Source organism: Scheffersomyces spartinae (assembly GCF_019049425.1).
Source record: "Scheffersomyces spartinae strain ARV_011 chromosome Unknown scaffold_2, whole genome shotgun sequence".
Lineage (NCBI taxonomy): Eukaryota > Fungi > Ascomycota > Pichiomycetes > Serinales > Debaryomycetaceae > Lizanozyma > Lizanozyma spartinae.
The window spans coordinates 367,463-393,676 of NW_025065049.1; the positions used below are offsets into that span (position 1 = coordinate 367,463).

Consider the following 26,214-nt stretch of genomic DNA (forward strand, 5'->3'; position numbering starts at 1 on the left):
TCTCACTGGAGCAAAATTTTCACCCACACCTCAGTACAACTTTAAAGATATCAGTTACACTTTCATCTAGAGCTTACACTTAGTGATCAATAATAACATAGTAAAAGATGGCTGTCCAAGACGTTGTTACTCGTGAATACACCATTAACTTGCACAAGAGAGTATGTTGAATAGTTTCGTCTGACCAGAAGTTTGTGAAATGTGAAATATCCTATGTGAATGAAACTGAAAAATTCCTATCCAAGATATCAGTATCCTATTTAATGTGGACTTGTAGAAACTGATTATCAGCAGTTGACTCCTATAATATTGAACTGGACCAATCCTTTAATGTATCCTCCACATTCAACCTAATGCATCGGACACGATGGTTGAAGATTTTGACGTTCCATTAGAAATTTTACAGTTTACCAGTTAAAAAATGAGTTCCCTTAGAAACACACACAAATTTGGTACATTGATATTTCAAATAAGGAAGCAGTTTACTAACATTTACTTTTAGTTGCACGGTGTCCACTTCCACAAGAGAGCCCCAAAGGCTGTCAAGGAAATCAAGAAGTTCGCTACTTTGCACTTCAGAACCTCTGATGTCAGATTGGACCCTAAGTTGAACGTTGAGTTGTGGAAGAGAGGTGTTCAAGGTGTCCCACACAGATTGAGAGTCAGAATCTCTAGAAAGAGAAACGACGAAGAAGATGCTAAGGAAAAGTTGTTCGCTTACGTCGAAGCTGTCAACGTCCCAACCACCAAGGGTTTGCAAACTGTCGTTGTTGACGATGAATAAATGTATAATGTCTTTTTAATGGATAGTTAAAAGTGTATATTATTAAGATATTTACGGGCATTTGTAATTAATAAACAAAAAATATTATAGGTGGTAGTCTTGCTAAAAGTTCATGAGATGAGGTAAAGCTTTAACATTGTGTGCGTGCGGTCAAGCTACATCTTGAAGGTTAGCTGAGTTTAAGGTGTACAATTTTTAAGAGTCCAGCACTGCTAATAATTTCTGATTAAAATTATTACAGAGCTATGGATCTATTTTGAAGAACTAGTATAAGCATGGGGTACTTCACACGCAATCTTAGTCTCAAACAGCTACTAACTACATTCACAAACTACTTGAAATCACAACTTTCCTTTCCTTCCTTATTAAATTGTTAGTATACCAAACATTTATGCTAAATAAATTCTGATATTCATAAATCAGTGTAACTATGACAAAAATGCCAATCATAGCATAGAACAAAGTCATCAAAACGACGACCCACACATTCCAAAATAAATGCTCAATAAAGGCATGAAAAGAAGAATTATCATCATCTTATGAATATCAGAAGAATTGATCCAAAATAACATACTGCTAAACAAATTAAACCTTTTGCACCATCATACTGTAATGTAGAATGAATTGATAAAAAAGAACTTGATTTAAATTGTTATAAAAATTTTCGTGCCCTCTGATGGATTCGCACCAAGTCCGGGTAACCGAAAATGAAGTACAACACTACTTTGTAGTTTGTTATAGTTACAGATGATTTAGATAGACTCTTATTGACATTAACCTACTGAAGACCGTTTGAAGCATCTACAGTTATAACATTGTCTATGTTTCTTTCTTACTGTATGCTGATCATATTGTAGATTACTTATGTTAGCTGTATTCGAAATCTGGCTTTAACCATTAATGAGTCCAAGTTTTGTTACATTTTACAGACATTATGGAGAAATAGAAGGTCCAACAATATAAAACTAAATCTGCCACATCAATCTTGGGACAAAATGTTAAGTACTGAGGAAAGTCTACTTATTGTATTACTTAGGGGCATTCACCATCATAACACTGCAAATAACAGCACCAAGTGAACAAGGCTACAGCAAAATTCTTTCAGCCTCGGTGCTAATCGCTTTTCTCGGTCAACTTGCGTGGTAGACATTTCCCACATGTCGCACCACTAACAAAAATGCCATTTCCTGTACATCGGGGCTTCCCCACATTATTTTTTACTTCGTATAGTTTATCTTCATGGTAATCTGGTTTAATTGAGGATGAGATTTATAACTATGTTGTGATCTTTTCAATTGAATATCATCATTCATAGTTGAAGATGTCATTTGAAAACAAAGTTACACCAGTGCTTCAGAAATGGACAAAAGATGACCAAATACCAATGATCGTAGGTGGAGTAGTCAGTCAGAAAGGCATTGAATACTTGCACGCCGAAGGTGTCAATGATACCGCCAATAGAGACAATAAAACTACTACCGAGACAATATTTGATCTCTATTCGTTGAGTAAAGCAATAACTACAACAGCTATGGTACAACTTTTGGATTCTGGAGTTGTAGGCATTGATGATCTTGTGGAGACATATGTTTCCGAGATGAAAGATTTCCAAATGATTAAGGACTTTGATGATGATGGAAAACCTATTCTTACGAAACCCATTAATAAACCAACAATTAGAAATTTGTTAACACATACCGCTGGCTTGGCTTATGCTTTCTTTGATACAAAGGAATTGCAAATGTTTAGATACATTCGTAAGAACAAAATAAAGAGACCATTAGGTGGAGAAATTCCTACAGCATACGTTCATGAACCAGGTACTCAATTTCTTTATGGTTCAAGTACCGATGTTGCAGGGAAAGTCATTGAAAGAGTATCTAACCAAACATTAGAAGAATACTTCCAAGATCATATTTTCAAACCCTTAGGAATGAACCATACATCCTTTATCAGAACTCCAGAAAAACTTCAGAACAAAGCAAAGGTGCATCGTAGAGTGGATGGTGGTTTCAAAAAAGGGCCAGAATTTAAAAATCCTGATTCCAATCTGTATCAAGGGGGTTCAGGACTCCGTGGCACAATTGGTGACTTTTTAAAGTTTCTTCAGGTCTTTCTTAATGATGGGTGTTCAGCAGATGGGAAGCAAATAATCTCAAAGGAAGCTTTACACAAATATTCCTTTGCAAACTTGGTGCCCCCAGATATATCATTAGATTCAGATCTGGGACTGTTACAACCCCATGAAGCTCTTCTGATGACTTTTCTTAATGAGCTTCCAAAGGGTAAACAAGGTTGGACTGCATCATTTTATAAGCTTGATGTACCACTTCCCACTGGTCGTAAAGAGGGTTCATTCATGTGGTCAGGATTAGCTAATTTATTCTATTGGATAGATCCAAAATCAGGTATTGCCGGAGTATTTGCTACTCAAGTGCTTCCATTCTTTGATGTTACTGCCATTAATGCATATATTGAGTTTGAGACTGCTGTCTACGATTCGATTACATCATCTCAAAGCAAGTTGTAAATGAATAAAGAGTGGTAGAAATTACATTATATACTAAAATATATTACAGTGTGTCTTACTATACTACATTGTGTACTACAAATGTAAAGTCGACTTATTCTTTCACTTTATAATGGCTAGCGGACATTCACTTACCATATTAGGCAACTCTGCATATATTTCCACCCCCCACAATTTCCTGTTCATTACCTCGGAAGATCGACCGAAAAGTGAATATAAACCTTTGACAACTTGTCACTTCCTTCTTTCTTATCTTCAACTTTGACTCTACTGGTAGGGTAAATGAAAGATGCCCTCAGTTGCTAAAAAAGAAGGTAACACTAGGGACCATAGCTCCTTGAATCATGGCCCCATAGTTTGCAACATTGATATCATCAATGACCAGAATAATACCCTATATGATGGTATAACTGTATCGCCACTGTTATATCAATATATATATGGAACTGAAATCAATGGAGACGTTAGTACCTCCGTTTCGAATACTTCATTTGTTCCTCTTAAGGATCATTATTGTGCAATAAAGCTTTTGGGGTCAGCGGTCTTTGATCAATTCAAGTTATTCACTGTCAATGGTGTTCACCATCAACTTGATGATCAAAAAACTATCCGTATAATAAATGATTCTAATTTTTCAAGATTTGAATATATCACATTAAACCAAGCATTATATCTTCCAGTTGAAACTGGAGATATTCCAGTTTTAACTTCCTGTTATATTTCGGTGCCTGGTTCAATCTATGAGATCTTGAATGGGTCATCTGTTGATTCTATTCGTACTAAATTTCTTAACACTTTTCTAGCAGGAAAGAATCGTGTAGTCAATAATGGAGACCATATTAGAGATATCAATGGTACAGTTAAATTGTGTGAACCTTTAGATCAGGGGAAGGTTAACGAAAATACCAATTTCGTTTTGATCAAAGAGGATGAGGTCAGCAAAAATCAATTGGTTGATGATCTTGATCTTGATGAAGATTTTGATAAAGTTGCTGACTCCGTGGATTTATCAAAATATTTAGATGAATTAATATTTGATGATTCTGAACAATCTGTTATAACATCAGAAACCACAAAGACTTTTGACATCAAGCCGTTAAATTCCAGAATTGGGATTGAAAGTTTACCCTGGACTGGAGAAGATGAGGAATTATTTGTATTCATCAGTTCACAAGACTTATTCTCTTTGAATTTGCCAATTTTCAATGGTGAGACAGTTAAGTTGACCAACGGAGATGAAAAGAGTTTATTCGTTAAGTTATTTGTCTTTTCAGAACCAAATGAATATTCCAAGGGGAAAATCTACGTTTCACCTTTATTGATGGTTAACTTGGGTTCATCTACAAAAGTTTCCATTTCCCCCATTCCCAATGAAGATCGTAAGAAGCCACTTTCAAAATTGATTCCTATTGCAGATTCAATAACCATAAGCCGTATTGTATCCAACATTTCTATGGATAGAACATACCTTTCAGCGGTTTTAGCCAGTCTTAAGAACCAATTGAAGGTGTCATATAAGTGTGTTAGATTAGAGGACGCAATAGCGGTCACAATAGATACCATAATGGCAAAAACCGTGTTCGACCAGGAAGACGCTGAAGATATCCATAATGCAACAGAACCTGAAAATAAAGTTGATATTATGCCTGAAGGAGAACCAGATGCAGTAGCTTGGTTTAAGATTACAAATGTTAACGGAGTTTCAGAAGGTGATAATCAACAATATATCATTGATCCTATTAAAACCAAGCTTGTTGTGAGTGGTAATGAGTTTATTCGTTTACCTCCTAATGATCCATCTGGGTGGGCTGACTATTTAAAATTACCGGGGTTCTTCAAATATCCCAAGTTTGATACCACAGAAACAGTCTTCAAATACAAGATTGATCTTGAAAGGGTATTAAAGACGAATTTGGAAACCCTGCATCCTTTGAAGAGTACGGTATTATTGAACTCAATGAGTAGAGGTATTGGGAAATCAACATTAGTTCAAAGTGTTTGCTTGGAACTAGGATTGAATTTAATAACTTTGGATTGTGTTGAATTGCTCAATCCTGGGAAGGAATTGAAAACCATAGGTACCATTAGTGGGAAATTGGATAAGATTTTATCTCAACAACCAACACTTGGAATTGAAAACAGTAAGAAGGCATTACATGTTGTGTACTTTAAGCATATTGAAAAGCTCTGTGTTTCTTCCAATGCAAATGAACAAAACTTTTCAATTCATGAATCTCAACTGTTGAAGTTTGTTCAAATGCTACAAGAATACTTTACCAAGTATACCAATATAGTGTTCGTCTTCAGTTGTAATGACTTGGATAAATTGAACAACAATTTTAAACTGATGATGAAGTTTCAAATCGATATAGGGGTCCCTTCTGAAGCTGAAAGATTATCTATATTCAAATATCTTATCGAAAGAGAAATACAACAGGCAACAGATCCTTTATTGAAACTTAGAAGTGACGTTGACTTTTCCCATTTAGCTTTACAGTCTGCTGGTTTAACACCAAGAGATTTACAAAGTATAATGAAATCTGTTAAGAAGTTCGCTATCAAGAGACTTTCCAAACTTGGTAATTTCAGCAAGCAAGTAGCTATTGGTAATGGTGGGTATGTGATTTATACACCTGAAGATTTTGCATTAGCTATCAATGAAGCTAGAAATCAATTTAGTGATTCTATTGGTGCGCCCCGTATACCTAATGTTAAATGGGAAGATATAGGGGGATTGGATATGGTTAAAGGTGAAATTTTAGATACTATTGATATGCCCCTTAAACATCCTGAATTATTTAGTAGTGGATTGAAGAAAAGAAGTGGGATTCTATTTTATGGACCTCCAGGGACTGGTAAGACATTATTAGCAAAAGCTATAGCCACTAATTTTTCATTGAATTTCTTTAGTGTGAAGGGTCCTGAATTGTTAAACATGTATATTGGAGAATCAGAAGCTAATGTACGTCGGGTATTTCAGAAAGCAAGAGATGCAAAACCTTGTGTTATTTTTTTTGATGAATTAGATTCTGTTGCACCAAAAAGAGGGAATCAAGGTGATAGTGGTGGGGTAATGGATCGTATTGTTTCACAATTGTTAGCCGAATTAGATGGTATGTCAGGGGGAAGTAATGGTGGAGGAGATGGTGTGTTTGTTGTTGGAGCAACCAATAGACCCGATTTATTAGACGAAGCTTTATTAAGACCAGGTAGATTTGATAAGATGCTATATTTGGGAATTAGTGATACTGATGAGAAGCAATTTAAGATTTTGGAAGCTTTAACACGTAAGTTTAAACTTGATGACGATGTTGATTTGATGGAAATCGCCAGAACATGTTCATTTACGTTTACTGGAGCCGATTTTTATGCCTTATGCAGTGATTCAATGCTAAATGCCATGACCAGAATTGCTGGGGAAGTTGACACTAAATTTAATCAATATAATAATGGTAAAACTGAACCTGTTTCCATTAGATGGTGGTTTGATAATGTTTCCACTCCTGACGACATTAGCGTCGTTGTTAAACAAGAAGATTTTGTGAAGGCTAAGGATGCATTGATCCCATCAGTTTCCGCAGAGGAATTGCAACACTACCTTAGAGTCAAAGAGAACTTTGAGGGTGCCAAAGACAAGGCAGCACAATTGGCTCAAGAAGGAGAAAATGGCCATTAAAATTACATTCAAATAGTTGAAAAAAACCACCAGGATTTAATTCATACAGAACAATATATATAGATTTATAATACAACGTCATCAAAATAAGCAGTAGGGTATAATATTAATGATAGTTCTCATCTCTTAAAAATGGGTTTGGGAGTCATTATTTGAGGACGATAGTAATCATCATAAAGTCTGAGACGTTTTAGTTGTTGTTGATGGAGTTGATATTTAAGAGATGTCTTTAAAGTTGGGTCTGATTTTTCACCAGTCGAGTCAGTATCAATTGAATGCTTTTCCAAATCATTATTTGTATCTAGATTTAATTCCTTCCGTCTGCTAGCCTGTAACAATTCGTATTGCCAAAGAAGAAGGATGACACCATACCAGAAGGCCAACATCCATTCAAATGTAGCAGAAATAGACTTGTCATTTGTATATTCAATACCAAACACAAATGCAAAACCCAAGCCAAATATCATCCATACAATTTTCGACCAAAATACTCTTCTTTTAAAGTTCACCTTATACGTGAAGGAATTAAATAATACTGAAAAGAATGCAAATATGACAAATACTCCAACCAGAAGTAAATGTATTTGGCCATGATCTATCACATCAAATATTGATACAAGGATTATGCCTAATTGACTGATAAATCCTGATACAATTGAAGCTATGGCATAATTCCGTGCTCTTTTGCTTGAATATTCTGGTAAATAAGTTCCATGAACTCTAAAACGAAAAATTAATGCCAAAGTTGCAACATAGAAAATGCCCTGTATTATTGAACAAGCAATGAAAACTGGTTGGGTATCGTTCTGGGCTCCAATATAACTGATATAATTTGGATTCATATGCTTTTGTTTAATTCCATATAGTGGCTTACCGTTAATGAACCAAATGATGAGGAATGCGATAAGCATCCCCCACCAAACGATAACCAGGACAAATGGAACGATCCATGAAGGTCTTTGTATTAAAGCATAACGAGTAGGCATCGGGACGAGAATAGGATAGTGGTATGTTAATGGTAATATATGAATATGTTAACTTTTGAGTTGTTTTATATAAATTTAAACTTATTCCAATAGTATTTTATTTGCACCCAAAGGTAATTTGATTTTAATATGATGTACCCCAGATTGACAAGAGGGAAACCAAGCCTATGATATATATATATATATATATATATGTTGTGATAAGTATACTGTTTTAGATACCTCCGAGATCCGATACAATCGGTTAAAAGTCGTTGACTTGCATGACCTTCATTGTAGTGGATAATTTAACTCTTATTTAAGCATTAATAAATGAGATCATGTACCCATTAAAGCGCCAATTTATTTGATTGTTTAAGAGTAAACTCTTCGCCTCTGGTTCACATTAGTAGTGCTGCTTACTACATGAAGTAAATCACTTACTACAACGTTTCTTTAAATCGTATCATGTAAAAAGACACTAAGTAAACTCTAAATCGAGCTGATAAACTTTGACGGAACAATTAGGCAAATAGATAACCTATTATAGATTTTTGTTACTGTACCTCGCAGGAACAGGCAATAGGTTGCGACTTTTTGAGATGTCGTCTGACATTTAAACCATCTTGTATCTAAATCAGGAACAACAACAATACCCGTCTTAGGTAGCCACAAGACCTCAATTGGGAAAAGTGCAACAATTATGTGCAGAGCAGCTTTCACATTAGGAAAGAAAAAAGTAGCACTTAGCCTTTAGAGAAAAATTTGAGGTCAACTTAGATCTAGTCACTTGATAATTCACATGGAAAGTCACGTGATCATATGAGATTTCCGTGAATCTTACGTTAAAGTTATTTCTGTATGGACCTTAAATCAAAGGTGCCTTGCACAGTAAAATTTGTATTGTGGGGCAGAAAAGCTTTTGTATGGAAAACAAAAGAAACAAAAGTACAATAGAACTTTTTGATGATACCCCAAAATAATTCTCCAAAATGAAATTGTTACGAGATAATAATTACTACTAATGTGACTTTCATAAGTAAAGCTATTCCAAGAATGTAAATCATTGGGATTGGCATAGTTTGACTTTTTTGTGAAGAAAAATATACTTTCCAAAGGTCAACTTGTGTGCATTATGCAATGATCCACTGGAAACTTGAAGGAGCAATCATTTTGCAACGACGATAATTCTATTGTAATAACAAGATGCCTTGTCATGAACAAGCACTGATGTCAACATTAATAATAATACTTATTATGTAAGCATACTTATTCATGTGCAAAATGTGGTACCATAATATCTTCCAATGAAATAACCACCTCAGGGTATTACATTCCTTAGTAATTAAAGAAAATGATTGATGATGTATGAAATTGGTACCACATTCAGTCGATCGCTAATCTTGTTATAATTTGTTAACTTAACATACTCGGTGGATCCTTAAAATTCCTGCTTATATGAATCATTCCTGAAGTGTGAGGAAGAAGAACAATAAGCGAAAATATTAAGTGCTTTAATTATATATTGAAACTTTCTCAGCCGTTACACAATTCCATTTCGGGCAACAAAAAGGAGATGATCACTTGTAACTTTTAAGCCTTAACAGCCAATTCAAAGTGTACAAATCTTGTATAAGGGCGTGATGATACACCAATGACAAAGCTTCTAACTTTGCAGCAAATGTAAACTGTGTGAATTATGGTTGGAATACGAAATAACTCAAAGTACTGCTACTCCACCTTCTTATTAATAAGCTTTGCACACTATAATTCGGATTCTCGCCTGCTTTCTCCAACCAATTGCCTTTCAAGGCAGTTTATTTTACTCAGAAGGTCTAAATTCCCGGGCAGATATAATTTACACAGAAGTACAATCAGAGATTGTTGCTGACGTAATAGTAATGGTAGGAAAACACGACTTATTATTGGTAGGAGCAAGAGTTATGTGGGCTTGGAGGTAAACCCACATCCATTATTTGTATCAGATATAAACAAAGTAAATATTCTCTTGGAAATGACACCTCCATCGACACTACGAAAGATTAACTTTTGTTTCATTTGTAATTTCAAAAAAAAGTGATCTCCTGACCCTAATGAACTTTTATTGTCAACTCGTAACTTAAAACTGTTATTTGGTAGTGGCAGATAAATTTAGGTTATCTGATTCGACCAATTATTAGGTGACTTCGTTTTTGTACAACTCCTAACCAGAAAATTTTGGAAAGCGGATCAACAACTCCTTCCGAAATCCTCTTGTTTCAAAGCAACCTTTAAACAGACTAATGGGCTTTGTGATAAATCAATTCTTGCAAGTATTGTTTAACACAGAGAGAAATATCAAACCAAGTGAAAGTGGGTTAAATTCCTACAGATCTGTGTTATGTGCGTACTATTCTCTAGGATACATTCTCAGCTTAACCGCAGAGAGAAGATGGTTCAGCTCAATCATCTCTGTTGCTTTTCAAACTTCCTTACAATGTGATCAAACAGCTACCTATTTGGCAAGTTGCTCCCTTGATGACTCTACGTAGTAGTGTTGAAAGCTGTAAATCTTGAAAGCAAAAGGCCATTAACAAGCGCATTAAACAACTTCATTCTAACTATTCCGTAGTAGTACACTACTTTCCAAACATTTGGGTTAATGAGGGAAAGTGTGAAGCACATTTTGGTGTTAGTACGGATGGAGTTAAGTAGAATTCTTTGGAACAACAAAGTTATTGTTACACGCCTCTATTCAATTTTAGGAATGTCGTAGTTGTTTTTGAAAGCCATGTCTAGACGACGACTTTAGGGTTTTCACTTTTGAAAAGCTATTGCAGGTTGGAGACGTTGAGTCGCGCACACAGAATTAAGCCATTTAGGAAAAGGAATTTCCATAGTGATGTTTGCTGCTTTGTTCTTGACTTTGCAGATGATTTTTTGCACAAATCAAATAGTAGCTACACTCGGGCATGACTAAAGTGACAGCGGATAAAAAGACTTTGACGACACGAAATACACCACAAAAAGCCAAAGCAATCAAATTCAAGCTTCCTAATTATATTGGAGAAACTTCTGACCTTTACGGTTTCCGTCTTAATAATGGTAAGCCTCCAGAACATAAACCAGAAGACTTATGTAAGCCTTTTGGCCGATGGTAGTAGCGTTTGCAAAACCTAAATTCATTGTAGCAACGCAAACCACAAAAATAGATTTTTTTATCACTTGTTACTTTGGTCACTTAAAACGAAGTTAGTGTTGACGTAAGAGTTCAGGGACAATAATTAATTACCGCCAGAGGCGAAATTGGATATCTTCCCACATATTGCAATAGGAGGGAACCAATAGATATTGTGGGTTTTATTTTTTATTAGAAGTGTAGTTCCATGGCTGATTTACCAGATTGTATTTCATGTTAACATAATAAGGCCTGCCTAATCATCTGCAAACTGTGTAGATTTTATTTTTATTGTAAACAGTGATAATTGTCGTCTCCTCTAGCTGCAATAGCAATAATGATCTATTGTAGGTATCCTTTCAACAGCCGGATAGCTGTTCCTTCATGGTGGGAGAATCCAAGTAAGGAATTTTAGCTTTGCAACACAAAGGGAGTTAAAGATGAATGAAAGCATACGTAAATAGATCACTCTTGATGACACTCCTGCACTGGTTATGCAAGCAAAAGAAACAACTTTATTACGTGCAAAGCTTTGTACCCGCCAAAACAAGCCCACTCTAACACCGGACTTATGACCCTACGGTTAAGCTCTTAGACGTTGCCACAGAGAAGGGATATGAGCCAGAAATTTGTCGGCTTGTGCACGCCTGGTGGTCCAATTTGAATTTGTGACCATCGTATACACTGCTTTTTCTTTCTTTTTTAAGGATATTTTCCTTCTAGGAGGAAAGGAGGCTGTTGGATATTATTAATTGTTTTTGTTTTTGGAGCCATTTGGATATTGTTTCTTTTATGTTATTATTGTTGTTATTATCTATTAATGATCATAAGCATCACATTTCATCTTTTCCTCTGCCGAGTATGTATTACCGTTCTAGCCAAAGTTTCTAGGAAGCTTGTCACTCTATTACATAATAGCTGTAGCACAAACTTAGTTTTAAGCATATTCCAATGAATCAATTCTTAGTATTCAAGTAAGATTCTTACCTCCTCATATAACCCTAAAATGCATTTATACTCAAGATCTCTTAATGCTTTTTAATTTTGATCGTTAGCCGTCGCAACTCAGCTGTACTATAATCGACACACCATGCTCCTTCTCTTTTAATTTTCGTAATCCATTTCTGCGATGGGAATACTCAAATCAAATTCACTACTAGAAAAGTCAGTTTTTAGGAATGCAACACCTTAAACAATGTAGGAGTTAGTATTGCTACTGATCCTGAACCTATTGTGTATTTTCGCCATTAACTTTTCCTTTCTGCCAGACTCAACTGTTGTCTGCCAGACTGCTTTCTTGCCTGCCTGCGAGCTTGTTTCAGTTCTGGTTCTCGTTTTTTTTCCCTTTGTGTATAGAGAGAGGATTGATATTATTCCAGTATGCTATGCGGGCCATAGGCGAAGAAATTGCCCTATGAAGTTTGTGTCATGGCTTACGTCCGCTTTGTCACGGGAGGAAGCTTGAACAGCTCATAGAACAATAGGAACCCATGCAATTTCGGTGGTACCTATTACGCAGCAGACAGGAAAGGAGTGCATTGGTTCGCAACACCATACACCACCTGTACATTTCTAGTTAGCGGAAGGACCTTATTCATCTCAGTTTATGACCGAATCACTCTCAGCCAGAAATGTAACCCAATGGCCTCCTTTAAGCTACATTGCATCACAGATTGAATAAAGTATATTATTGAGTATTTTTTTTACCGTCTTTTTGGATGCCAATTATAAATGTCCTCTAATATCCTCCAAGAAAAGCTTCTAAATATACTTGCTTATTATCCTTTGAACCCTTCATTTTATTATATAAGATCAAATAATAGCTGTCTTTGCGATGAGCTATCACTGAATCAATGATATCTAATTCTCCATTCGTTGATCTATTTACAGGTACGTGCGCTACCGCAGTACCTGTAACCTCAGCCTATGATCAGTTTACTACTTCCTTTAATTCTAATGATTCCTCACAAGCTATTACTGCAAAACAAGTTGCATCTATTCCAGCATCATCACCTATAACTGGTTATACTGACTCATTTATGCGTTACTCGTATAGTTTATTGAAACATCCTTCCCCTTCTGCATATATGTCCCAGTTGCAACTGTATTATCAGATTATTTGTCAGTCACAATTAACCCATACTAATATGGCTATTGCTTTGTACTTTTTGTACAGATATCTGAGAAACACACTTAATCAATGCGACCCTTCCATGACATATCAAATCATGTTAACTGCATTAGTATTGTCTAACAAGTCGTTCGATGATCAAAGTTATACTTTGAAAACATGGTCAAACTTATTGGATATGGATTTATCAATATTGAATCAATTGGAAGCACATTTCTTGAATGTCACGAACTTTAGCTTACCATTCAACAAGATTGACGAGGAATTTTACCATACTTTTGGTTCTGATGACCAGTTTAGAGAATTTGTGAGATCCTTATTATCTCCAAAAGAAGAGATTACAACTCCAGAAGTCGCTCAACCACTGACTATAAGTCCTCTGTTGTACCAGCCTATGATGAAGGCCCCAGTTTCATTTCCTCATCAAGTGACAAATCTTTTCACCCCTGGTTCATCATTTGCTACTCCTTCCTCAACAGTCACAGGCTCGGTGACGATGTTGCCTCAGACCACGTTCTGCGTGCCACATTTACAAGGATCACTTTATTCTTACCCTGTTCATAATTATCCAAGACAGTATAACAATTTCAACAATATCAACAATAGTGGTAACAATTTCTATCCTTCTCATCATCACTCGGTATCCTTTTCATCTCCCTTATCAAGTATTTGTTCTTCGCCACAGATGCTCAACAGTCCTCACTATACCATACACACTACTAGTAGCACGGCCTTTAGGGGACCAGTTCTGATTTCTACGTTTTCACACATTTCGCAGCCACCATTGAAAAGGAGAAGGTTGCAACAAGCACACGTTTGAAAACTGTATTGAATCTCTTTTCCACACAACTGCATTTTCTTTATGTTTTGGGTTTTTAACATTGTCGGTTTTTTAAATTTTATAGGTTATATCTGCATTATTCATATGGCACTGGAGCCATAAGTAGCTTATTATTATTTGCATAGGTTACAAATTTAATTATAGTTTGAATTTCAAAAAGTTTTATATTACCTGACTTGTAAAAACTGTGTCTGACACGACCTTTTATATTTATATTATACGATGAGCCCAATCTTCAAACCTTCTTCATTGCCAAAATATGATTGAACTTACTAAAGACTATGGTTTGTGGGATATGCAAAGTTAGCAAAGATAAATATAAATGTCCGAAATGTTTGATTCCATATTGTAGTCTACTGTGTTTCAAAAGTGAGAATCATAAACACGAAGAGAGCGAATCTAATGATGAACCAGAAGTGAAGAATAGTAAACCAACGGACACTGTTTCACTACAGAACTCCGAGTCTTCCATAGATCTTAAATGGGTGACAGCTTTCAAAGATCCAATAATACGATCGATGTTGAGATCAGATGCATTACAAATCCATTTGGTGACTATTATGAAAATTCTAAAGGAGCCACAATTCACCAATTCTACTAATCTGGAGGAAACTAAAGAAGTTGCCCTTTTAAAACTCACTAATTTACGTCACCCAAATGGTATAGAAGCCAATGAAATTGTTGAAGAATTTATAAACAGATTATTACTGCTTATATAGACAGTGTTATTTTATTATTTCCATTGCAAATGATATTTGGGTTGAAGATTAACTGAATGACCTAAATCAAATTTGAACAAGAACCCACCCAAATCTCCAGTTACATCCAAGCTATCAATCTTATAGTCCATATCTGTTAGTTTATGATGAGCACTAGTCACAAACAACTGGTCCATATTTGGGCCCCCAATGTAACAAGAGGTTAAGTTAGAAGCTGGAAATACAAACTCCTCCAAAACTTCTCCAGTAGGGGATAAATGCAAGACCTTATTTGTCAGGAAAACACATTGATAAATGTGCCCATCTTTAGTATAACAATTTCCATCTGGTTCAGGACTTAAGTTATCCGTAAAGTATTTCGATGTATCAAAGAACTCACGTTTGCTAGTCAAATTCCCATCAACATAATCAAATTTCCATAACTTGAAGTTTAATGAATCTACCCAAACTAGACTTTTGTTATTATCTTGCCAGGCGATTCCATTGGGGATAAGAACATTAGGGATCATTTCCTTCACTTCATATTTCAAATCATTTGTTTGCTTAATTCTGTATACGGAACCTTCGGGGACGATTTTACCATGTTCAAAATCTGTCATAGTACCAATCCAAGCATTGCCAAAAGGATCAACATGACCATCATTCGATCTGATACGATCTTTTTCAGCACCATGATCAGAATATTTGACTAAATAATCACCAATTTCTCCTGTTTTCCAATTGGCTTTTAAGATTCCGTATCTTGCTGCAATGAAAATCTCATCATCATTATCTGTTAAGTAATATACACCTGCTCTTTCGTTCTTTCCTGGAACTTTCAACACATCATGGTGATTTAAATCATCCAAGAAGGTTCTATGAACTTCTCCTAAGATGATATCGACCCATGATACAGAGTTATTATTAGGATTATAAGTAATCGATTCCAAGAGTCTTCCTCTATAATCATTTAAGAAGATCTAGCAAGCTTTTTGGTTAGTAAGAGAAAGAATCATTCTAATAAGGTATAAACTAATACATACATTTCTTTCAGTTGCGTAATGAGTGGTCACCATTTTACTAGTAATTATGAATGGAATTCAAACTAATTGCAATCTCCTTTCAACTGTTCAACATTAAAGACTTTATAGGCAAACGAAAAGCGTGGGGGTTACTGATGTAGAGGCACGTAAAGGAGAAGGAAAAAGATGGACAAAATGTTCCTGATTGGGAAACCTAGGCGATTCTTCCTAAAATGGAATGACTACATCAATTTTGTAAATTAGACTAAAATTAATGGCTTGTATTTACTTGATTTAGTTTACCTACCTTCTTTTTAAAGCATATCAATCCTATGTCTCAATCTATATAATAACCATTTTAAGATTCATCCTTTTCTTGTAATGCACGCCATTCACGCATTAATTGTACCATGCTGCTAGTATCAACAGCTGCATCAACCACATCAAATGGAACTTGGCTTTCACTAAATTCCTTTGTAGCAAAAGATCCAGTGTTATTCTCAGGGACAATGCGGAATTCAAATTCGTCTTGTGGCAAAGGACTTAAAAGTTCGTCCCAAGTATAAAGATAACTTTCGGCTTTTGGTGAAAATGGGTTGACATCAATTATAGTAACCTTAGTGTAAGGCTTGGGGATATAAAGATCCAATATATAACTTGATTCAGAAAAAGATCTGCCATATTGATTGAAGAACAATTCAATAGTAGAACGAACAGTTGGTAATTCCAGGGCAAGATAAGGATAATGATTCATATCTCTGCTGGAAATCCCCACTATATTTGAATCTTTAATGAAAACTCTGAATTCTAATGCTGGATTAACATCAACAAATTTCTTTAATACCAATTCAAAGGGGAATGAATCTGTTTCTTCAGATATCCCATCAAATGCATTATCAATATCATCAACAATGTGATCGCTTGATTTAAGCAAAAGATAAATATCATTAGTATCTCTGCATTCAAGTGAGTTATTAATAAGCATCCATTTAGCATCTTTAGGGGCTGACCAATTTAACTTGGGTACAACACTGTTATCAAGAGCCAGTATAGTAGATTTCACTGATTCATGAAACTCTTGAAATGAATGTATTTGAGAAATTTGATTATTATTGCTATCATTATTCTGTTGTTCATCTTCCCAATCACTATAATCATTGTCACTATTATTAATAATATATTCATAAGGGTTATCTTCTAGTCGGATACCATCTGCAGTCAAATAACCAAGAAATTCAGAAGGAATTGGGCTAAGAACCTTTGCTTCAATAAGATTTTCTTTTGGGAAGTGACGAGACCAAGAGGAGTATGAACAGTTGATAGCATGTTGTCGTGAGACTTTGATATCAGGATTGAAATCAGCAGTCATTTAGTTAGTGGTTAAGTAGCGAACCCAATAACTGAGAATGGAGCTCAGCAGTATAGTAGTTTAACAGCTAGTAGTTAACAGCTAGTAGTTTACAGTATAGCAATTCACGCTATTGTAAAAGAACGTATAGCTGTACGTAATTCTGCTGAGTATACTTTAGTGATCTTACTAGTACTGCTATACTTTATGTTTTTCGCGATGCGAACCTTCTGGATCGTAGCACGTGACCAGCTAATCGTGTTGGAAAAATTCTCATAATAAAGATCAAACTTGTTACTAGGTATCATCATCAAAAGGACCTTATAACACCATTGAGGATGTCGTTACCATCGAATGCCACGTTCAGGGACAAGGAGAAGCCACAGGAGGTTCGTAAGTCCAATATCATTGCTGCACGTGCCGTCAGTGATGCTATTCGTACTTCCTTAGGACCAAAAGGTATGGATAAGATGATTAAGACCAAAACAGGAGAAATCATTATTTCAAATGATGGTGCTACTATTCTTAAGCACATGGCTGTGCTTCATCCTGCCGCAAGAATGTTAGTTGATGTGTCGGCTGCTCAAGATGCTGAAGCTGGAGATGGTACTACATCTGTTGCCATTATAACCGGTGCATTATTAGGTGCCAGTGAAAAACTATTAAATATGGGAATCCATCCAACGTTAATTGCTGAGTCTTTTCAAAGAGCAGCCGCTAGAGCTTGTCAAGTTCTTTTAGATATGTCTTATAAGATTAGTTTGGATGATAGAAAGATTTTAATCAAAGCAGCTCTGACATCTTTAAGTTCAAAGATTGTTTCACAATTTTCCAATATTTTAGCTCCTTTATCTGCTGATGCTGTTTTGAAAGTTGTCAATGAATCCAAAGATAATGCTGATTTGAATGATATTAGAATCATCAAAAAAGTCGGTGGTACAATTGAAGATACTGAAATGGTGGATGGAGTTGTATTGACTCAAAATGTTGTTAAATCAGCTGGTGGTCCAATCAGAGTTGATAAGGCCAAAATTGCTCTTGTTCAATTTCAAATCTCTCCTCCTAAACCTGATATGGAAAATAACGTGGTTGTTAATGATTATAGACAGATGGATAAGATTTTGAAGGAAGAAAGAGCATATTTGTTGAATATTTGTAAAAAGATCAAAAAGGCAAAGTGTAATGTATTATTGATTCAAAAATCCATTTTAAGAGATGCTGTTAATGATTTGGCATTACATTTCCTCAGTAAATTGAATATAATGGTTATTAAAGATATTGAAAGAGATGAAATTGAATTCTTATCAAAGGCTACAGGTTGTAAGCCAATTGCAGATATAGATTCTTTCACAGAAGATAGATTAGGTTCAGCTGATTTGGTTGAAGAAATTGAAAGTTCAGGTTCTAGAATTGTTAAGATTTCTGGAATCTCCAAAACTAATAAGAATGTTAAACCTACCGTTTCAATTGTTGTTCGTGGAGCCAATCAATTGGTTTTGGACGAAGCCGAAAGATCTATTCATGATGCCTTATGTGTTATCAGATGTTTAGTTAAAGAAAAGGCTTTGATTTCTGGAGGTGGAGCCCCAGAAGTTGAAGTATCTCGTGTACTTGCAAGAGAATCAAATCAATTATCTGGAGTTGAACAATTTGTTTATCAAGAATTTGCCCAAGCTTTAGAAGTGATCCCAACAACTTTAGCTGAAAATGCTGGGTTGAATCCGGTTAATGTTGTTACTGAATTGAGACGTCGACATGAAGCTGGAGAAAAGAATGCTGGTATTTCTGTTAGAAGATCAGGAACTTCGAATACATTTGATGAGAATATCTTGCAACCCACTTTGGTTTGTACTAGTGCCATTTCCTTAGCTTCTGAATGTGTTAAGTCTATATTACGTATTGATGATATTGCCTTTTCACGTTAGTTAGTGTACATTAATATAATACTGTCAGTCTAATTGGTGTAATATCTATTCTGTTCCTGAACTTAACTTTTTGATCTTTTTATTCATCATCTTTGCAGGGTTCAAAGTGAAGAAACATTTTCTGTCTATATCTTTACTTTCTTGTAAAGAAGTCTGAGTCTCTGCTTTGGCTATTCGAATACATTTGACAATAGTTCTAACAATTGTTTCATATTGAGTTCTTTGTTGAGATTCTAATGATTGATTATCATCGGTAACTTCTTCATCCTTTTGCTCATCTTGATGCTTTTGCTCATCTTGGTGTTTTTGCTCATCTTGGCCCTTTTTTTCATCTTGTTCTTCCTTTATAGCATCCAATTGTTCTCGAAGATATTTCCGTTGTAAGTACTTATTGGTGATTCTCTTATCGATATCATACATAGCAGCCAAAGCTATTTGAGGAGGAGTAAACATAAACCCCACATAACTAATGATAGCATATTTATTGAGCCACTCCTTTGCTTGGTTATACAAATGACCTAATTTGTCAACATTAACATCGTACATCAATGGTGAAGGATGTAACAACACTGCTTGGAAATCAAGAAAGAACCCGTATAGTGGTCGGAATGGATGATAAACAAGTAAAGTAAACTTCAAACTCAGCAACACTATAAACTCAAGATCCAATATATCTTTAGGTTCAGTTTTGGGAAGGATCTTACAATATGATTCAATGGATATAAAGTAGTACTCCAGTTTGGCAGCAAGGAATAAACAAGTATACAAAATATTCTTAGGATGATATTCCATGACTGAATTAACAAGATAAAACTTCTTAAAGAAGGACATGGCTGTTGCTTTAACTTGAGTAGCCATATTGAAGAAATCTGCAGTGGTGATAATCTTTTCACAATAGAAATGTAAGTACTTTTGTTCTTCTTCAAATGTTAACGGATCAAAAATCGTATCTATGTTTAGTTCTTGAGGATACTGTTCAAATAAAGTTCGGTTTGATTCCTTCAAATTATTATATTCATTTAAAAGTCGTTGTTTTGCTACCTTGGTCCCATTTTCATTAGCCTTCTTTTTAGTCTCTTCTAAAGCTGATTTGGTGAAGGACCACATTTGGAATTGGGTGGATTTGCGATATAGATCATCAATCGAAACATAGGGTTTCTTAGCTGTTTCAGAACCCCCCAGGGACATCGTGACGGTGGCCTAACACTTAACTAGCAGTCACAACTATGGTCACTATTGAATGTGTGGGTTCTGCTAACTATTTCTAGATGAATAGTGAGAATCGATTCGCACTTAAAATTTCACTAAACATAAAGGTACTGCTTCCGTTACGAACAATGCGTACAAGAGTGTATAAATGTATGTAAATGTATACAAATGTATACTAGTGTATATAAATGTGTACACATGTATACATATATATATATATATAACTATGTTTCTCTCTAAACCAATTTGACTGATCTTGATAATCCCTTCTTGATACCGGTCTTTTCTCCTCCATAAGGACCCTTGGGCTCCGAATACACTTGTCTGACAGATCTAAGCTTCTTCTTTGCCTTTTCATACTTGTTTCTCTTTTTAACTCTTGAGTTTCTATTCTCCTTCTTCCTCTTAGGGGTAAGACCCTTGTTCTTAAGAATTTGGAAATTGATCGCACGTTTGCCATCTTCACCCATATTCTCCAGTAATTCTGCCAATTTACCCTCACGTGCGGCTTTAACAGCTTCGGAATGGGCTTGCTTTCGTCCTTCTTTCTTTGCTTGTTTCTGATGCTTTATGGTGTTATAGTAATCATCAGTCATAGATTCGTTAACCCTATTGGCCGTGGCTTCGTCTTCAGATCCATGCTCATTATCGCTTAAATTATCACCAAATTGATCTTTATCTTGACCCAACCCTCTCTTTCTAGCTTCTTCAATAAGTCGTTGTTGTCTCTCAAAGAGTCGTTCTTGATATGGCAAGTCCAAATCACCAGTGAATCTTTCATAACGATCGGTCTTGGCTGCTGCTTGATCAATCTTTGAGGTATAGAACCGCAATGACTTCTTTCTACGCTTCTTCTCTTCCAAATCAACCTCATCTACTGCGTCTTCAACAAAATCATTAGTAGCACCTTTTCTACCGTTTGTCTTAATGGTACGTTTGGCAGAAACATCAATATCAAAATCTTCATTCTCGTCCTCGTCCTCGTCCTCGTCCTCGTCCTCGTCTTCGACTTCTTCTTCGCTAGAAGTTGCATCGTTCACTTCTGCATCCATTATGTCGCTCTCTGATGTAGCATCCACATCATTGGAATCAACAGCATCTTCAAATTTATCGTCCTCAGATACCTTGGTTGTGGCCTCATCTGGTAACTCACCAGCTTGCCTCCATACTTCACGAGCACTCAATATTGTTTCCATGACAGCATTGTCTTTCATTGTCACAAATGATTCGTCCGTCTTCAATTGTTCAGAGAAAAGCGCAAAATAAGATGCAATGGCCCCTAAATAAGCAGACAAGGCAACCCTTTTCACTACCACAAATTCAGTTTGTTCTTTTCCATCTAATTGTTTCAACACAGCTTGTAATTGTGTGAGTTCTTTCAAGAGTGGTATGAATTCTGGGAATGAAGTATTCAATATTGTGAGTCTATCGTTATCATCAAGTGAATTAAGTGAACGACCTCCCTCAGCAGTGGTTACAAGTTGAGCAACCCCAGACCCTCCAGAGGACTCAAAATCTTGAGTTGTTTTCTTCCAACCTTCCAACATGTCTTCGTCAACATAATCATCCATTGCAAGGTCTTTTAAATGCTTCTTTTGCTGTTTTATGGCTTCTTCTGTCATTAATCGTTGATCTTCGATATCCGAATCTTCTTCACCACCATAATAATTCTTCTTTCCTCCCCACCCTTCTTCCTCTTCTTCTTCAACATGTTCATCAACACCGCTGACTTCGTTATCATCATCTTCCTCTTCTTCACCATCATCATCACCTATGTCCATGACTTCTTCTTCCGAATCTTCGTCCTCATCGCTGCGAACTCTTCCATATTCACCTGCTGCTTCCAACAATACTTTCTCACGGTTAGCAGAAAAAGCATCCACTTCGTTGAGCCCAACGTCTTCGTCCTCCTGACGTCTTCTACTTCCCTTAGCCATTTTATCCTATCAAAGATTCCACTGAAGATGAAGGTACTTTGATCTTAAGCATCACTTAACCTCATCGCGGAAATTTGGGTGCGCTCTGAAAATTTCACCACCACCCACAACGTGATCCATATACAATTGCATCGGATAGTAGAGACTGGCAGTGTGCTATTGGTATTCACCAACAGTGTTAACTATAATATCAGCTGCAGTCTATTTAGTGGCCGTCTGACTGTAAGTATGTCACAGAGATTAGATTCATTGAATGGGAAGAAGGCATCATCTACACCTTCAAAGCCATCGTTAAAGTTCAAGCCAAAGGTTGTGGCTAGAAAGACCAAGGAAGAAAGAGATAAGGATGCGCCTGTGGTAAAACAAGAAACTTCTAGAAACTCTTCCAATAGAGGTAGAGGCTCTACAAGAGGTAGAGGTAGAGGTGGTGGTGGGCGTGCTAACTATGCTGGAACCAGCTTAGTTACTGCGGGACCCTTAGCTCAAGGTACAGTTTCACTTGGAGTGTCTACTAATTCCATGGGGTTCAAAGTCCACCGAGAATCGGGTCCAAGTGTATCACCAACACCAGAGTTCTTGAGTAATTTGAAACTTAAAGATCCCTCGCAGCTGCAGCGTTCTTATAGTCCGGAGTCACAAGGTGAAGAAGCTGATGACGATGATGAAAACGAAAATGACGTTACTAGAATAAATATGAACAGAGAATATCGTTTTGCTGATGAAGAAACCGTTCTCTTCCCTGTTAGACCAACCAGAAAGGAATCCACTCCAACTATTCTGCTTTCAAGAGAAAGTACTGTGGACCCATATTCCAGAGAACCCTCAGCACCGCCAGTACCACCAGAATCTGGCGAAATCAAGGTCAAGCAAGAAGATGACATTAATACATTCAATTTCTTGGGTACCCAATATAGTACTCTTGAACCCGTGATACCATTATCCAGAGACCCCTCAGATGAAACAAGTAAATTACTTTCTGACCATAATCTGATCTTAAAATTGGTTACAAAGCAGCTTAAAACCTTATCAACAGAAGAAGAAGAACATCAGTCCCCCCAACATTCAGAAGACTACATCTTATTACAAATGCCAAAGCTACTTCCCCAGTTTGAACCTCCTCAACCCAAGCCACAACCACCACACGATGAACATGTCATTGTTAAACAAGAAGAAAAGCCATCTGATGTGGAAGAAAAGCAGCAGCAACATGAAGATCAAAAGCCCAAGAAGAAGTCTAAACAAAAGGGCAAATTGGCTACTGATGTTTCAACGTTATCTGGGCAAATTGGTCAATTAAATATTCATAAGTCGGGTAAGATTTCCGTTACTATGGGGGATGGTATAATGTTTAACGTCTCTAAAGGTACTCAATCTCAATTCCTTCAAGAATTATGCATGATAGAACTTGGTCCTGATCCTTCCTCTAGTGAGGCAGATGTGGAAATGTTGGATGAAAATGGAGTTAAAGTTATTGGGAAAACGCTTCGTTTGGGTTCCATAACTGATAAAGTTATCTTAACCCCCAATTTTTCATAGATCTATATTACGTTATATAATTATTACTTACCCAAAAGTCTGGCAGTTAAGCTTTCCAAGTCTTCCAATGTTTGAGGCTCTTCAATCTCTTCAATCTCATTAACTTGTTTCTTAGAAATATGCTTATCATTCTCAAACCATTTAGGTTTTTTGGTGGAAGGTTGATCTTCTTGGTCTTCTTCGTCGTCATTATGAAATTCCATATCCCGGTCCAAATCAACATCATTGCCCAAAATGTATCTAACTTCTTCATCACCAGAACCTCCTTCTCCAAGTTCTTCTTCTCTGGCTCTTCTTTCAATCTCCTTTCTCTTCCTCTTCTTCTCTTGTCTCTTTTCCCGTGCAAGATCTTTATCTTCAATATCAGCCTTGGACATTTGTACAGCTTCTTTCTCAACATATGCCTTCTTTTGTTCCACGGCATCACCATCTTTAGCAAAGTCATCTAGATCTTCAAGTTCATAAATTGCATGAGCAACACCATCCTCATCAAATTTAAGTTTGGTGGGGTTACCCTTAGAAGCCAAGGAAGCCTTTTTAGAAAGTGCCTTCTTCATTTGTCTCTTTGATGCCGGGGCTGTTAAATCTGGAAGTTCTTCTTCATTAATATCATGATCTTGTCTTTTAACACTCATAAACCCACCATCTTCATCTTCACTATCTTCGCCTGCTACCTTGTTGTTTCCAGTAAGGTTTAAGAAATTCTCCGAAAGAACAGTCTGATTTTGTCTTTCAAACATACGATCATATTTGGTTCTGACTTTTTTAGAATCAGTCTTTGTTCCTTCGCCTTCTTCACCTTCACCTTCACCTTCACCTTCTTCATTGGTTTTGGATAAAGCTTTCAATCTTCGACTTGCATTCTTCTTCTCCTTATTGTCAGAGCCTCCTTTAATCTTGATTTTAGGTGCACCAGGTAATCCAAGGGATTCAGCGTATGCTTCAACAGGAAGTTCTTCAACTTTAAACACATCCTTATCCTTTTGAATATAAACAGATCTGAAATATGCAATAAAGGCTCTTTGACCCAAATTCTTCATGATAGGATCTTTAAAACATATGGATTGTAATTGTGGACGAATGGTTCTTTTGCTCTTCAGTTTAATATTCATTAATTTCACATCAATTTTGTTATTATTCAATCTTTTCAAAAATCCTTCTTCTTCCGTTGGCATTAACATAAGTAATGACTTCCCCTTTCTACCAAAACGAGCAGCACGTCCAACTCGATGTACATAGGTAGCAGCATCTTCCGGACAATCTACTTGGATAACCCAATCAATCTTTGGAAAATCTAAACCACGAGCAACAATATCCGTAGCAAAAAGACACACATGTTGTGCGTTTGAAAACTTATAAGTGGTTTCAAGTCTTGTTGTTTGCTTATTTCTACCATAAAGTTTCATCAATGAAATACCTGGTTGTAACTTACGGAATGTCTCATAAGCATATTGAACTTGTTTTGACGATGAAAAGAATACCAATATTTTACACTTCAAATGTGATTTGATAAATGACCACAAGACATCCAATTTTTGTTCCAACGGAATCTGAATATAGTATTGGTCCAATGTATCAGGTGTAGCGGAAAGCTCTTCATCAGTGGAGATACCAATTCTTTTAGGGTTTGTTAAAGACAATCTTGCAAGATCTTTAACACTTTCTGATTGAGTAGCAGAAAACAACAATGTTTGTCTTGTTGTTGGTAAATGTCCTATAATGCTATCAATTTGCTTTTTGAAACCCATATCCAAACATCTGTCAGCTTCATCAAGAACTAGTACTTGTAAATTTGAAGTTTCCATACCATAGGCTTCATTTAAATGCTGTGAAATTCTACCTGGAGTTCCAACCAAGATATTCATTCTACTGATTCTATCCTTTTCAAATTGAACATCTTTACCACCAGTAACAAGCCCAGCTGAAAATGAATTGTGTTTCCCTATTTGTTTTAATACTTCAAAAATCTGTACTGCTAATTCTCTGGTTGGAGAAATAATTAATGCAGCTAACCCATCATATTCTGTGATTTTGTTTCTAATCAATGCTTCAATGGTTGGAATAAGAAAGGCTAAAGTTTTCCCCGATCCTGTCTTGGCAGTAGCCATGATATCATCACCTTTTAAAGCCATAGGGATGGATTTCTTTTGGATTTCCGTCAATGAAACAAAGCTGGACTCTTGTAAGCCTTCAAGAGTCTCCTTAGATATGGGCAATTCAGTGAATTGAGAAAGTGAACTTTCATGTACCTTTGGATCATATTCATCGATTCTTTCAATCAAACTATTCAATTCCTTTTCATCCAGTTCCTTCTTTTGAAGCTTATGCTCCTTTTTATTCAGCCTTCTTTGACTTCCTTTTCTAACCTTTTTCACCATTATAGATCACATACACAAGAGCCTTTCAGCAAGGAGAAATGTAGTGTGCTTAGTCTCAAGCTTTACCACGATGAGCA

General features: G+C 36.1%; 12 protein-coding genes across 12 annotated transcripts; 6 read left to right on the top strand and 6 right to left on the bottom strand.

The window, feature by feature from the left end:
* Window positions 1-107: 107 nt before the first annotated feature.
* Window positions 108-784, top strand: RPL31 (60S ribosomal protein eL31; the record flags this gene model as incomplete). The annotated part of the gene is made up of 2 exons (XM_043192990.1): window positions 108-161; window positions 503-784. 2 exons carry the CDS (start codon window positions 108-110, stop codon window positions 782-784), a joined length of 336 nt encoding a protein of 111 aa, XP_043051378.1.
* A 1,321-nt stretch (window positions 785-2,105) lies between these two features.
* Window positions 2,106-3,314, top strand: KQ657_002219 (serine hydrolase domain-containing protein; the record flags this gene model as incomplete). The annotated part of the gene is made up of 1 exon (XM_043192991.1): window positions 2,106-3,314. One exon carries the CDS (start codon window positions 2,106-2,108, stop codon window positions 3,312-3,314), a length of 1,209 nt encoding a protein of 402 aa, XP_043051379.1.
* A 289-nt stretch (window positions 3,315-3,603) lies between these two features.
* Window positions 3,604-6,990, top strand: PEX6 (AAA family ATPase peroxin 6; the record flags this gene model as incomplete). Its single annotated transcript, XM_043192992.1, has 1 exon — window positions 3,604-6,990. One exon carries the CDS (start codon window positions 3,604-3,606, stop codon window positions 6,988-6,990), a length of 3,387 nt encoding a protein of 1,128 aa, XP_043051380.1.
* Window positions 6,991-7,109: 119 nt separating this feature from the next.
* Window positions 7,110-7,941, bottom strand: KQ657_002221 (uncharacterized protein; the record flags this gene model as incomplete). Its single annotated transcript, XM_043192993.1, has 2 exons — window positions 7,110-7,525; window positions 7,935-7,941. The coding sequence occupies 2 exons, from the start codon at window positions 7,939-7,941 to the stop codon at window positions 7,110-7,112; spliced, it is 423 nt and encodes a 140-aa protein (XP_043051381.1).
* A 5,318-nt stretch (window positions 7,942-13,259) lies between these two features.
* KQ657_002222 (cyclin family protein) lies at window positions 13,260-14,803 on the top strand (the record flags this gene model as incomplete). The annotated part of the gene is made up of 2 exons (XM_043192994.1): window positions 13,260-13,733; window positions 14,477-14,803. The coding sequence occupies 2 exons, from the start codon at window positions 13,260-13,262 to the stop codon at window positions 14,801-14,803; spliced, it is 801 nt and encodes a 266-aa protein (XP_043051382.1).
* Window positions 14,804-14,817: 14 nt separating this feature from the next.
* Window positions 14,818-15,858, bottom strand: KQ657_002223 (Cgr1p; the record flags this gene model as incomplete). The annotated part of the gene is made up of 2 exons (XM_043192995.1): window positions 14,818-15,762; window positions 15,826-15,858. The coding sequence occupies 2 exons, from the start codon at window positions 15,856-15,858 to the stop codon at window positions 14,818-14,820; spliced, it is 978 nt and encodes a 325-aa protein (XP_043051383.1).
* A 304-nt stretch (window positions 15,859-16,162) lies between these two features.
* On the bottom strand, window positions 16,163-17,173 carry KQ657_002224 (cell proliferation protein; the record flags this gene model as incomplete). The annotated part of the gene is made up of 1 exon (XM_043192996.1): window positions 16,163-17,173. The coding sequence occupies one exon, from the start codon at window positions 17,171-17,173 to the stop codon at window positions 16,163-16,165; it is 1,011 nt and encodes a 336-aa protein (XP_043051384.1).
* A 317-nt stretch (window positions 17,174-17,490) lies between these two features.
* On the top strand, window positions 17,491-19,077 carry CCT4 (chaperonin-containing T-complex subunit; the record flags this gene model as incomplete). Its single annotated transcript, XM_043192997.1, has 1 exon — window positions 17,491-19,077. One exon carries the CDS (start codon window positions 17,491-17,493, stop codon window positions 19,075-19,077), a length of 1,587 nt encoding a protein of 528 aa, XP_043051385.1.
* A 45-nt stretch (window positions 19,078-19,122) lies between these two features.
* Window positions 19,123-20,265, bottom strand: KQ657_002226 (TFIIH complex kinase subunit; the record flags this gene model as incomplete). The annotated part of the gene is made up of 1 exon (XM_043192998.1): window positions 19,123-20,265. The coding sequence occupies one exon, from the start codon at window positions 20,263-20,265 to the stop codon at window positions 19,123-19,125; it is 1,143 nt and encodes a 380-aa protein (XP_043051386.1).
* Window positions 20,266-20,522: 257 nt separating this feature from the next.
* Window positions 20,523-22,223, bottom strand: SAS10 (rRNA-processing protein; the record flags this gene model as incomplete). The annotated part of the gene is made up of 1 exon (XM_043192999.1): window positions 20,523-22,223. One exon carries the CDS (start codon window positions 22,221-22,223, stop codon window positions 20,523-20,525), a length of 1,701 nt encoding a protein of 566 aa, XP_043051387.1.
* A 228-nt stretch (window positions 22,224-22,451) lies between these two features.
* RPC53 (DNA-directed RNA polymerase III subunit) lies at window positions 22,452-23,759 on the top strand (the record flags this gene model as incomplete). Its single annotated transcript, XM_043193000.1, has 1 exon — window positions 22,452-23,759. The coding sequence occupies one exon, from the start codon at window positions 22,452-22,454 to the stop codon at window positions 23,757-23,759; it is 1,308 nt and encodes a 435-aa protein (XP_043051388.1).
* A 23-nt stretch (window positions 23,760-23,782) lies between these two features.
* On the bottom strand, window positions 23,783-26,137 carry HCA4 (RNA-dependent ATPase; the record flags this gene model as incomplete). Its single annotated transcript, XM_043193001.1, has 1 exon — window positions 23,783-26,137. One exon carries the CDS (start codon window positions 26,135-26,137, stop codon window positions 23,783-23,785), a length of 2,355 nt encoding a protein of 784 aa, XP_043051389.1.
* Window positions 26,138-26,214: the final 77 nt, after the last annotated feature.